General features: G+C 42.5%; 1 protein-coding gene across 1 annotated transcript in view; it reads right to left on the minus strand.

Annotated features, from left to right (window-relative positions):
* The window catches only part of LOC110529198 (monocarboxylate transporter 10), an 85248-nt gene that overhangs the window by 13734 nt on the left and 58352 nt on the right, over positions 1 to 13162 (minus strand). The window contains exons 2-3 of the mRNA XM_036984921.2: positions 11660 to 11804; positions 9556 to 9985 (exon numbers count right to left, since the gene is read on the minus strand). Of these exons, the coding sequence (XP_036840816.1) occupies positions 9556 to 9985; positions 11660 to 11804 (575 nt within the window). The remainder of the gene's footprint in view (positions 1 to 9555; positions 9986 to 11659; positions 11805 to 13162) is intronic.

Below are 13162 nucleotides of genomic sequence, written 5' to 3' on the forward strand. Positions count from 1 at the left end.
AGAGCTAATAGTTTGATGGTTTGTGTGTAGGGTTTTCATGCAAAAACACCAGTTTGAGAAGAGTTATAAAAATGTTTTGAATTAAGTGTTTGGGTTTTTGTGTTTTGGGGTTTTGTATGTCGAGTTTAGAGAAAAGGAGCCATAGTTTCAGAAATCATGTGGAAGCAATTGTCAAAAACTGTAATACAATCCATGCACTGACTGGATCTTCTGCTGCCTGCCCTTTTGATTTGCACCCCAATATTATCCAGGCAGTTGAGGCATCCCTGGCAAATAGATGCAACATTGGACATGCAGCAACAAGAGTAAACTTGTGTGAACTTGTCCCTGGAAATTCCTTTCCCTTTGATCCGACCTCGACAAACACAGTCGTACATGAAAGACATTATCTAATCCTCCAATATGTGAAATACCTGGAAAAGAGTGAGGGAAAGCTTCTGCAGGACTTTAGACTCCCACAATCTTGAGCTGATGGGGACGGGCTTGGCTTCAGATAAGGGGGACTAGTACCTGCGAGTACGACGTGCACGCACAAACAAACAAAAACTGTGGCATTAAAAGGGACTCAGCACTTTGACCAAACAAGAGGGAGGAAAAACAGAACAGCTAGCATATCCCAGTAGGCTTAGCGGGCGGCTCTGTTAGTCCCCGCACACAAAGGTGAGCTTTCCCTTCCTGAAAGTTAAGGTGAACAATCCAGCCTTCCTGATGGTTCTGGTGACAGAGGGGCTGGGGATGGACACTGACAGGGCCCAGCGGTGTCCCAGACGTGTAGCAGACACTGGAGAAGTGTTAGGAAAACATGGAGGGCCTTCCCCAGGAGAAAGTGACCTCCCTCCAAAAACAAAGTAATCTCCTCCAAGTAAACAGTGGCCTACTGAACCCTCGACCCTTCCCTCCCATCCCCTCCACACTTCTCCCCTCCCTTCTTCCTAAATCATGTTTTTCCATCCATATTGTATTTTTTCTTCCTAGAAATTGTACTCAATACTGGAATAATAAAACCTGTGTTTATGTTACATTGCCTCGGCTGAAACGGGACTATTTTTACTCCCCCCAGATCAAACCTCCCAACATGACTCTCCACAGATGACACAACTAATGTATCTACTGTAAGGCATAGCTATAAAATACTGCAACTGGTACGCATCAAAACAACTTGTCGCACATTTAGTAACTGTTAGGAATGGAGTGAAATATCGATATTTAGATTGAGTTATCTTCTGTCTGGAATCCCTGAGTTCTGGGGAGTCTCATGCTCTTTGATATATGCTATGTACTAGAGGTCGACCGATTATGATTTTTCAACGGCGATACCGATTATTGGAGGACCAAAAAAGCCGATACCGATTAACCGGACGATTTGTATTTATTTATTTGTAAAAATGACAATCACAACAATACTGAATGAACACTTATTATAACTTAATATAATACATCAATAAAATCTATTTAGTCTCAAGTAAATAATGAAACATGTTCAATTTGGTTTAAATAATGCAAAAACAAAGTGTTGGAGAAGAAAGTAAAAGTGCAATATGTGCCATGTAAGAAAGCTAACGTTTAAGTTCCTTGCTCAGAACATGAGAACATATGAAAGCTGGTGGTTCCTTTTAACATGAGTCTTCAATATTCCCAGGTAAGAAGTTTTAGGTTGTAGTTATTATAGGAATTATAGGACTATTTCCCTCTATACCATTTGTATTTCATTAACCTTTGACTATTGGACGTTCTTATAGGCACTCTAGTATTGCCAGTGTAACAGTATAGCTTCCGTCCCTCTCCTCGCTCCTCCCTGGGCTCGAACCAGCAACACAACGACAACAGCCACCAAAGCAGCGTTACCCATGCAGAGCAAGGGGAACAACTACTAGAAGGCTCAGAGCGAGTGACGTTTGAAACGCTATTAGCGCTAACTAGCTAGCCATTTCACTTCGGTTACACCAGCCTCATCTCGGGAGTTGATAGGCTTGAAGTCAAACAGTGCAATGCTTGACGCACAACGAAGAGCTGCTGGGAAAACGCACTAAAGTGCTGTTTGAATGAATGTTTACGCGCCTGCTTCTGCCTACCACCGCTCAAGTCAGATACTTAGATACTTGTATGCTCAGTCAGATTATATGCAATGCAGGACACGCTAGATAATATCTAGTAATATCATCAACCATGTGTAGTTAACTTGTGATTTTGATTGATTGTTTTTTATAAGATAAGTTTAATGCTAGCTAGCAACTTACTTTGGCTTACTGCATTCGCGTAACAGGCAGTCTCCTTGTGGAGTGCAACGAGAGAGGCAGGTCGTTATTGCGTTGGACTAGTTAAGGTTGCAAGATTGGATCCCCCGAGCTGACAAGGTAAAAATCTGTCGTTCTGCCCCTGAACATGGCAGTTAACCCACCATTCTTAGGCCGTCATTGAAAATAAGAATGTGTTCTTAACTGACTTGCCTAGTTAAATAAAGGTATAAAAATAATAATATATATTTTTTTTTATTTAAAATCGGCGCCTAAAAATACCGATCTCAGATTGTTATGAAAACTTGAAATCGGGGTAGGGGACGCCATGTGCGACTGACGTGTTTTCCGTTGGCTCCCGTGGTATTCTTAAAGTTTATGTGAATTCTGCAGCAGAACCGTATTTATTTTCAAATATTAATTTGGTGATCCCTTTCCGTAAAAACCAAGACTACTTTGCTTCCGAATGTCAGCATGTCGACCGAACATAAGGCCAAGAACATGACTTTGAGAAAACCCGGCCTACAAGACCCGCTCTCATCACCGCCCTCTCCTGAGTCTGAGGGCCCGGGGACGCACACTTTACCCCGGGGCGCGGCTTGGCCTGGCGGTGCTGAAATGAACATTCGAGGCCATCAAACTACTACGCTCTGAGATAGTTGAAATGAAAACACAGGTGGTTGCTACGATTGAGGACAGAGCTTTTCCATATACCAGGACTACTCCCCCACTGTTTCCAGGCAGCGCGCAGCTTTCGGACAGGCCAAACGAGTACTTCGGGACCATCCAAGTGTGAAGTATGGACTGCGATTCCCGGCCCGTTAATGGATATCTCATGAGGGTAAAGACCACACATTTGAATCTCCGGAGGAGGCTATGGCTCACATTCAACGTCAAGAAGTCTTGAATATGCTCACAGTTCAGCAACTGTTGCTTGCGAACTGTGGATAGTAAGTACTATACCCACTTGGGGTACAATTATGTTTAGATATAACAGGCTAGTCTTGTATAGTTGGTGGAACTATTCAGGCTTATTTGATGTGATCTAATGTTTTGATCATCTAGTGTGCGTGCCTTATCTCGCTCACCTATTTAGTTTGTTTACACATTGTCTCAGTGACTCAAAATATTTTGGGTTATTTGTTTACTGCATCCGTTTGCATTGACCCAGTAAACAGTAAATGTCGAGGCTACACGGTTTCTGGGGCCTCACTTTAATTTAAAAAAAGTTTTGAGCGTCATTTATGCCCAGCAAACGTTCAACGTTGCGCACACATAGTTTTTTGGGATTGGTTGTAAGCTGTCTCAGCTTCAATTAGACTACTATTATAATTACTATTATTTTTCATTGTCTTACTACGATTTCCTTACTTGAAATTAGATTTTTGGCTGAGAGCCTTTATACATTTTATTTATTTTCTCTCTCAATGCCTGTTATAAGACGGGGAATACAATTATATACATCTACAAGTGGTGCTTTTGTCATTCCGTTTGCACAAGGGATTCGCCTTTTTTTTATTTGAAAAAAATACATACAAATCTTTCTTTTTGCTGCTTGATCCACTAACAAAACGCGACTTTAAAGAGCGGGACTGTGGGTTTAGGTTTAAGACCGCACTCTCACAGACATACTGTGCGAAGAGAACATGTTCTATTTAGGCTTGTACCTCGTTTGGGGAGGTATTGTCTGGGATGGGGGGAGGGGGTGGGGGGCAGGTTGAATTGTTCAGTTCTAATGTTGTCATTCTGTCTTTTTAGTTTTTTTTTCTGTTTTTTTTCTGTACTTTTTCCAAACATTTACCACTGTACATTATTACTCAGACAAGTTATTCTGGGGGTTTTGGGCGCTCATTGCTTTTCCATTCTATGCTCTAATGACAGGGTTGAATAACGGGAATGCCCAGAGGGGCCGAAATAATACGATCAAGTACATTTGTTGGAATACCAAAGGGGTTAACAACCCGGTGAAGCATAAGAGGGTGTTGACACACTTAAAGGGTTTGAATGCAAATATTGCATTTCTACAAGAGACTCACTTGAGGACTGGTGAGCATTTTAGGATGCGTAAGGACTGGGTTGGTCAAGTGTTCCACTCAAACTTTCATAGTAAATCAAGAGGTGCTGCTATTCTGGTTGATAAGGCTACTCCCTTTGTAGCTTCTGAGGTTATTGCTGATCCTAAGGGACGATACGTCATAGTAACCGGTGAACTGTTTTCTACCCCTCTTGTTTTGGCTAGTGTTTATGCTCCCAATTGGGATGACACAAGTTTCATTTCTTCCTTTCTGTCTGCTATTCCCAATTTAGATTCTCATTTGTTGATTTTAGGGGGATTTCAACTGTAAAATGTCCCCAATTCTTGACAAGTCCTCACAAACAAATACAGGCCCATCTAAATGTGCCCTACTTATTCAATCCTTTCTTCAGAAATATGCTATGTTTGAGGCCTGGAGTTTCCTACATCCTGCAGATAGACAGTATTCCTTTTATTCTCATGTTCATCAAACATACTCCCGGATTGATTACTTCTTTTTGGACAAAAAACTTCTGCCTAACCTTCGGCAGTGTACTTAAGAGAGTATTGTTATCTCTGACCATTCACCATTAGTGCTTGAACTAGAGTTTCCCCAGCGACCTCCTAGGTGTTATCAATGGCGTCTCAACCCCATTTTACTCTCAGATAAGGAGTTTGTCAATTTCATTTCTTCTGAAATTACCTTATTCCTAGAAACTAATTCAACACCAGGTATGTCCTGCTCTACCATATGGGAGTCTCTCAAAGCATACCTACGTGGCCAAATAATTTCTTATACAGCCAACCAAAACAGAGTTTGCTCCCAGCGACTTCGGGACCTGAGCGAGTCCATAGCCACATTGGATGAGAAGTATGCTACGGATCCGTAATTGCATAAAGAGCGCCAACTACTCCAATCTGAATTTGATGAGCTTTCTACCAGGCAAGCTGAACAGTTACTCTGGCGAGCTCGATACAAAGTCTATGAACAAGGTGACAAGGCCAGTAAACTCCTTGCACATCAGATCCGTAAATCTGAGGCCTCACGTTTAATCCCACAAATAAGGACCCCGTCTGGTGCCACCACAGTTATACATAAAGAGATCAATGATAAATTTAAACAATTTTACTCTGCGCTATACACCTCTGAATCCCCTCAAGACCCTTCGCTGATTGACTCCTTCTTTAATGGCTTGAATATGCCTTCAATTGATACAGACTCCCATGACTATCTAGAAGAAGAATTTACGCTTGAGGAGATTGCAACAGCAGTGTCCGCAATGAAAAGTGGTAAATCACCGGGTTCGGACAGTTTTCCAACCGAATTTTACAGGACGTTTTCTGGTCTGCTTTGCCCATTCTTGTCCCGACTATTTGCAGAGTGCCTCAATACTTCAAAGCTGCCGCCTAGTCTTTATCAGGCTTCAATTTCATTACTACTAAAGAAAAACAAAGACCCCCTGGAATGTGGATCCTATCGCCCAATCTCGCTTTTAAACTGTGATTACAAAATCCTAGCTAAGCTTTTAGCCATCCGTATGGAAGGCTTGCTGCACCAAGTAATACACTCTGACCAGACTGGCTTTGTGAGAAATAGGCATTTCTTTTTCAATATTAGGCGCCTTGTGAATATACTGTACTCCCCAGCGTCGGAGGACCCGGAGGTGGTGGTCTCACTTGATGCCGAAAAAGCGTTTGACCGCGTTGAGTGGGATTACCTAACAGCTGCCCTTTATAGATTTGGCTTTGGCCCCAAATTAATTGCGTGGATAAAGATTCTTTATTTTTCCCCCATGGCTACGGTAGGGACTAATAACTTGTCCTCTGACTATTTTCCCTTGCACCGCGGATCCAGACAGGGTTGCCCACTCTCCCCCTTGTTGTTTGCTTTGGCAATCGAGCCTCTCGCCATTGCACTACGCTCTAATAATGCCATTCAAGGCATAATCAGGGCGGGCTGGGAGCAGAAAGTCTCGCTATATGCTGACGACCTCCTTTTGTTTATCTCCAACCCCGATACCTCATTGCCACGTGACCTATCTGTTCTTAAAAAAAGTTTGGATCAATCTCAGGGTACAAGCTGAATCTAGGCAAGAGTGAGCTCTTTCCGGTAAACAAGGCTGCTTTAAAGTGCTCTTTCACAAGTTCTCAGTTTAGGATTGTCCGGGATCAATTCACTTACTTGGGAGTAAAAGTGACGAGGAAATATTCAAATTTGTTCCAGGAAAACTTTGTTGCTCTAGCAGACAGATTGAAACAATCTTTTACTTTTTGGAATTCGCTACCCCTTTCTCTTATCGGAAGGATTAATGTCATTAAAATGAATGTGTTGCCCAAATTTTTATATTTATTTCAATGTTTACCCATTTTTATTCCAAAATCTTTTTTTATTTCACTGGATCAAACATTAATGCATTTTATTTGGGATGGCAAGCTACCACGGATTGGTAGAAAACATTTACAGAAGCCTAGGTCATTGGGGGGTTTAGCTTTACCAAATTTTCAGACATACTACTGGGCTGCAAATTTCAGAGCCGTTCTGTACTTGCTGCAGACTGATCCTACTGGCCCTAGACCACTCTGGGCCCAGATGGAGTCTGAATCGTGTAAACCTGCGGCACTTTCCTCTGTGCTGTGCTCGTCTCTCCCAGTGTCCCTAGGCAAAAGGTGTGCCAACCCAATTGTAAAGCAGTCTCTTAAAATTTGGAATCAGTTCCGTTTAGCCTTTAGCCTCCGAGGCTTTTCTCTATCAGGCCCAATCAATCAGAACATTTTATTTCCTCCATCTTTGAATGATGGGGCTTTTGGCATTTGGCACTCACTAGGCCTTTCCTCGCTAGCCCAATTATTCTTTGATGATACATTTGCCTCTTTTTCTCAGCTGCAGGAAAAGTTCAATCTCCCCCAATCCCACTTTTTCCACTATCTCCAGACTACAAACTTTGTCAGGGCTAACACACCTGGATTTCCCAATAGGCCTGCGAATACTGCTATAGAGAGCATCTTGGAGCTGAACAAGCTTCCTAGAGGCGCAATTTCAGATGTATATGCAATCATTCATGACCTACAGAACCCTTCTTTGGTGCCTTTAAAGACTCGATGGGAAAAGGATTTGGGGGAGGAACTTGGGGAAGACGCCTGGGAATCTGTGCTGCGCAGGGTGCACTCGTCCTCTTTTAGCACTAGACACAGCCTCATTCAATTCAAGGTGGTTCACCGTATCCACTGGTCGGGGGCCAAACTTGGAAGAATATTCTCTGATTTTGATCCTACCTGTGTCAGATGTAAGGTGGAACCAGCCACACTGTTGCATATGTTTTGGGGCTGTCATAAACTGTCAGGTTTCTGGGAATTAATATTTAAATGTTTCTCTGATATATATATATGACACTGTTATAGATCCGTCTCCCCTTACAGCCCTTTTTGAAGTACTGCCCATGGGTACCCTCCTATCAAGAATCCAGTCGGACACTGTTGCTTATCCAACTCTTTTAGCTAGACGGCTAATACTACAGAACTGGAAGATGGCAGCTCCCCCATCTTATAAATATTGGGTGAGGGATGTGTTGTGCTCTCTGAAACTAGAAAAAAAATTCAATTCAATTCACGTGGGAACCCCAAACTGTTTGATGAGGCTTGGGCTCCATTCCGGTCTTACTTTAAACAGTCCATCCTCTGATGGCATTCCATTTAATACTAAAATAAGTCTGTGACTTAAGGGTTGGAGGAGCTTCTCTCTGTGTTTTTGCTGGGGGGGGGGGGGGGGGGTATTAAGGTCCATGTGCTTATTGATTGTGGTCCGCAGATGCCTTGTTCATCTTGCCCAGGCAGAGCCTGAAGTGTTAGCTTGTTTTTCCCAGTTATTTTTACATTTTGTTCACGCCTACATGAATAATAATTGTATTTTTTTATTTTAAAGCATTGTAAACTGTTTTTTTGTCCAGTGGATGGTCGGTCTGTGGCCATGACTCTCTGTGAGTGGTTGCATTTCTCCACCCTTATCCCTTGACTGCTTACAGGAACAATGGTAAGGTGTTTGCTCTGTCCCTGTACTATAGATTGCCCTTTAACCTCTGTAGCCTTCTGCCTGGTGTGTTTAACTTGTCTAAAGTATGGTATCTTTAAAGATATTTTTTTATTTGTATTTTTATTTGTATTTTTTTTCTAGTTGAGTATATTATTTATATTGCTTTGTCTTGTCTGTGTGTGTGTATGTTCAAAACTTAATAAACAGAGTTTATTTTTTTTTTTTATTATTAATTTAATTATTATTTTTTTTTTAAACTTGAAATCGGCCGTAATTAATCGGCCATTCCGATTAATCGGTCGACCTCTACTATGTACAGTATAATATAGGCTAAGGCTGATGTGCTACTGTTCAGACTTCATCAGTTATCTAAGAATGTGAAAGGCACCACAGATTAACAGTCCAGTATATGTAAGCAGTGCTTGTATTTTATATATCTTTCTACTCCCATTTAATGAGAAAAAAATCTTAAATAAGCTGACAGAAAACCATCAATTGATGTGTGGGTCTAAACTTGATAAGCCTTCATCGTAGCAGCTTAACAGCATTTCAAATGTTGATATTCAATGAAAAGAAAAATAGATGCTTATGATTAAATGTGAAACAATACTCAGTTGAACTGAGAAAAATATTTCTAGAACGGCCAAAAGGTCAGGAGAGGTGCTTAAAAACAACGGTCATACAGGTCGCTGAGACCACACAGTAACTCAAGTTCACACACACAGCCATACTGTATTTAGCCCCGCCAGCATGTCACAGGCATGAAGCACTTCATAGTCGAGGTGTAGGCCCCTCATCACCTTTCACACTAATAACACTTGATACTAATGTGTTTTGTATCTGTGTTTGTGAAGATCAATTGACCCTGATTACTGCTAACTGAGTTACCCAGAGCCAATGTCCAAAACACATAATGAAGGGAGATATTAAGAATATGATGGACCGTGTCTGCTGGAGAGGCTGCTTAGGGGAGGACGGCTCATAATCTGGAACGGAGCGAATGGAATGACATCAAACACATATAAACCATGTTTGATACCATTACACTAATTCCTCTCCAGGCATTACCACGAGCCCGTCCTCCCCAATTAAGGTGCCACCAACCTCCTGTGAAATCAAGCCCACATGTTCCACACTGCCACATCTCTATGTGTTTCTACATGTCAGTAACCTTTAACACAGGGACCTGAGTAATGAAACACAAATACACAAACCAACACATTCACACAGTACACATCAAAGATCCCCCCCCCCCCCCCATGGAAAATAAAACCACTCACCAGGTGAACGTAAGGCACAAAGTATCCGTAGAGGGCTGCAGGGATGCCGAAGACCCAGATCCGGTAGCCCAGAGACTTCCAGATGCTGACGTTGAACACCTTGCTCATGGGCGGGCAGCGGCTTCCTGGCTTATTGCTGTTGACAGGTTTGGGCAGCAGGGGAGTGTAGGTTAACCCAGCCAGCATGAGGATGAACATGAGGATGCTGAGGATCCTCATGGTGTTCTGCAGGCCCACCTTCTCCAGCAGGCCGGACAGGAGGAAGGGCAGGGTGACGGTGAAGGCAGAGCTGCCGGCCGTCACGATGCCGTTGACCAGGCCCAGGCGCTTCTTGAAGTAGTGTCCCAGGATCACCAGGCTGGGCTGGTAGGCGAAGGAGCAGCCCGTGGCGAACACGATGCCATAAGTGAAGTACATGGGACCCAGGGACCTGTGGGGTCAGAGAGGAGAGACCGGACAGGATGCGGGGTCAATTTTATGTTTACAGCTGCTTAAAGTTCACACAAAGAAAAACACGTTTGAGTATCTTGACTCCATAGCTAGCTAAATAAACAATGTCTGACTCATTTTAGTCTAGTTTGGAAAACAAACTAGACTTGCTTCCAACACCTGGAGGGTGTTGCAGCCTCAGGTCGTGTGTACTATGCTGGCTGAGTAATGTCAGCCCAGTCCTCGGTGAGCCAACTGCAGGCCGGACTGTAGGAGGGTTACCGTTAGCACAAAGCTAATTCTGGATAAATAGATTATTAAATATATTATTTTATAACTTTTTTTTAAACCTTTATTTAACTAGGCAAGTCAGTTAAGAACAAATTCTTATTTTCAATAACTGCCTGTTCAGGGGCAGAACAACAGATTTGTACCTTGTCAGCTCGGGGATTTGAACTTGCAACCTTCTGGTTACTAGTCCAATGCTCTAACCACTAGGCTACCCTGCCACCCCAGATGAGCGAGGGAGGTCAGGGGTGAGCTGGAGCTGCTTCTAGGCCAAGCCAAGCCAGGTTCGAGCGAATGGCAGGTCTCTCAGAGTGCTACAGTCATCAGCTCTAATGTTCACTCACTTCTCACACCACTACAGGGCTGATACCAGATAAAACACAGCTTATTCATGTATGGCCACACCTTTAATGATCCTTTCCCAGTACTTCTACTCAGTGGTGGAAAATTATGCATTGTCAAACTTCAGTAAAAAACTACTTGAGTAAAAGTTTAAAAGTATTTGGTTTTAAATATACTGACGTATATACTGATTTTCTTTAGGAATGTAGTGAAGTAAAAGTTGTAAAAAATATAAATAGTAAAGTACAGATACCCCAAAAAATGACTTTAGTAGATTTTCACTTAAATACTTTACACCACTGCTTCTACTGTACCCTGGTGATCTTTGTACCCTCATTTTAGACTATCATGAGTCTGGATATGCAGAAGTAGGATCTTAATTTGAGCCAGTTTGCTACAGCAGGAAAATAATCCTGCAGCAATAATAGGAAATATTAATGATGTGCTTTATAATTAAATTGACATTTTTGTAGCGGTTGATACATTTTTCATAAGGGAAAAAATAGTCCGATTTCAAAGAGGAAACTTAAGAAGCCTTTCTAAACCTCAAACACTCTACAAGTTTTAAATGTCCTGCATTGCAGGAAAGTTATTTCTGCAACAGGGTGACCAAATTAAGATCCTACATCTGTAGGACAACCCAGAGGGTTTTCTAAGTGTTATTTGAAGGGCACAATATACTGACTGAGCTGACAGTATTATTACACTGGCCAGGTGCAGAACATTGTTTGCTTATAAGCAATATTTAATGCTATATTAGGTGATGGAAGTGTCAACAGAAACTATTGTGCAATGTATTTCCACGCAGTCAAGGTACTGTTGTGTGTATTAACAGATTAAATGGTTGAGTTTGGTAGTGTACCATCACATGAGATTAGAAAGGGATGACGGGAGACCAACCCTTAACTGCAGTAGGCCCTTTATCTTGTTATCACACACGTGTAAGGAGGACTTTAGTATAAAGAAGTCCCCAACACACCCGACAACATTTTAACACAATACATAAGAATGGTTGATGAAAGAGGGTAGCTATAGAAGTACTGACGTGACGAAAGAGCTGGCCAGCAATCCCACCAGGCCCACGGCGGCTCCGCCCACGGCTGTCACCCTGCAGCCAAGCAGGTCTGTGAAGACGCTGACAATGGGCGAACAGAAGAAGATCATCCCCATGGAGAGGGAGCCCACCCACGCTGCAGGACAGAGAGAGACACAGAGAGATAGGAGAGTTAAGCTTAAAGCACATGCTGTATTACATTACAGCTCAGTGACAATAACAGCAACACTTCACAGTTCACACAGACCAGAGATCCTATTAAAATGACCTAATTCTATAATACAGACTGTTGTTACATGGGAAATGTTGCTGGAGCGTGAGGCACCCCTCTTCCGGCTGCCACGCTAAACAAACAATTTAAAACAGGTTTTACGAATTACCATGAACAATTCTTGTCAACAAGAAAAGACATGAGTAAGTAAAAGCTTGCATCATATAGGTTAAGCGTATATGCTTAGTTGTGCATTATGTACACATACATCAGATAGTTCTCTTCACTGGCCTTTGGAGTCTGTTTCTGGGTTAAGAGATTTAAGCTTACTACAGTACAAGCTCTACGCAGAGCCAGGATTCGGAGTGTTGCAATGTTGTTTTCGTCACAAATGTGCAGCTCCGCTCATGCAATTTTCAGGTCGTAAAAAAGTGACACCCTGTATCATTCCTTCCGCAGCTGTGGGGGCAGTGTTGTCGCTTTGTTCCTTGATCTGATCTATAGGCTTTTCATCAAAGTAGACCATTTTGCAACCAAAAATAATCTCAACGAATGTTCAAACAGTAAACCAAACAACAAGAATCCATCCAAAAAGGTATTTTGTTTAGAAGTAATAACTAGTGTTTACAGACTATTGTGAAATGGTAGAACCTGCTGTAGCCAACTAGCTAGCCATGTGCTTTTTTCTGCCTGACCAAAACATGACAGGGTTCTATTTTTAGCTGATATGGGAATGAATACACAAGCAGCATGAACTGAGATAATGTTTTAGGTTACACCGGCAAGTATAAAAATATTTGCCAAGGCATATATTTTATTATAAATTGATTATTTCACATGGAGATGTGGGAAGCTAAAAGGCTAGCTAGCCAGGCTAAAGCTAGTTACTACTACTAGAAAGGGAAGGCCACTCTTCCTTGCTTTCACAAAATGAAATGACACACACACACTTTGCCTGCCCCACCACCACCACACCAACAGATCCACAGATGACACAATCTCAAATCGCACTCCACACTGCCCTTTCCCACATGGACAAAAGGAACACCTATGTGAGAATGCTGTTAATTGACTATAGCTCAGCGTTCAACACCATAGTGTTCTCAAAGCTCACACTAAGCTAAGGACCCTGGGACTAAACACCTCCCTCTGCACCTGGATCCTGGACTTACTGACAGGGCGCCCCCAGGTGGTAAGGGTAGGCAACAGCACGTCTGCCACGCTGATCCTCAACACTGGGGCCCCTCAGGGGGGTGTACTTAGTCCCTTACTGTACTCCTTGT

This window comes from Oncorhynchus mykiss, chromosome 8 (genome assembly GCF_057628025.1).
Source record: "Oncorhynchus mykiss isolate SJ-2025 chromosome 8, ASM5762802v1, whole genome shotgun sequence".
NCBI classification, from domain to species: domain Eukaryota; kingdom Metazoa; phylum Chordata; class Actinopteri; order Salmoniformes; family Salmonidae; genus Oncorhynchus; species Oncorhynchus mykiss.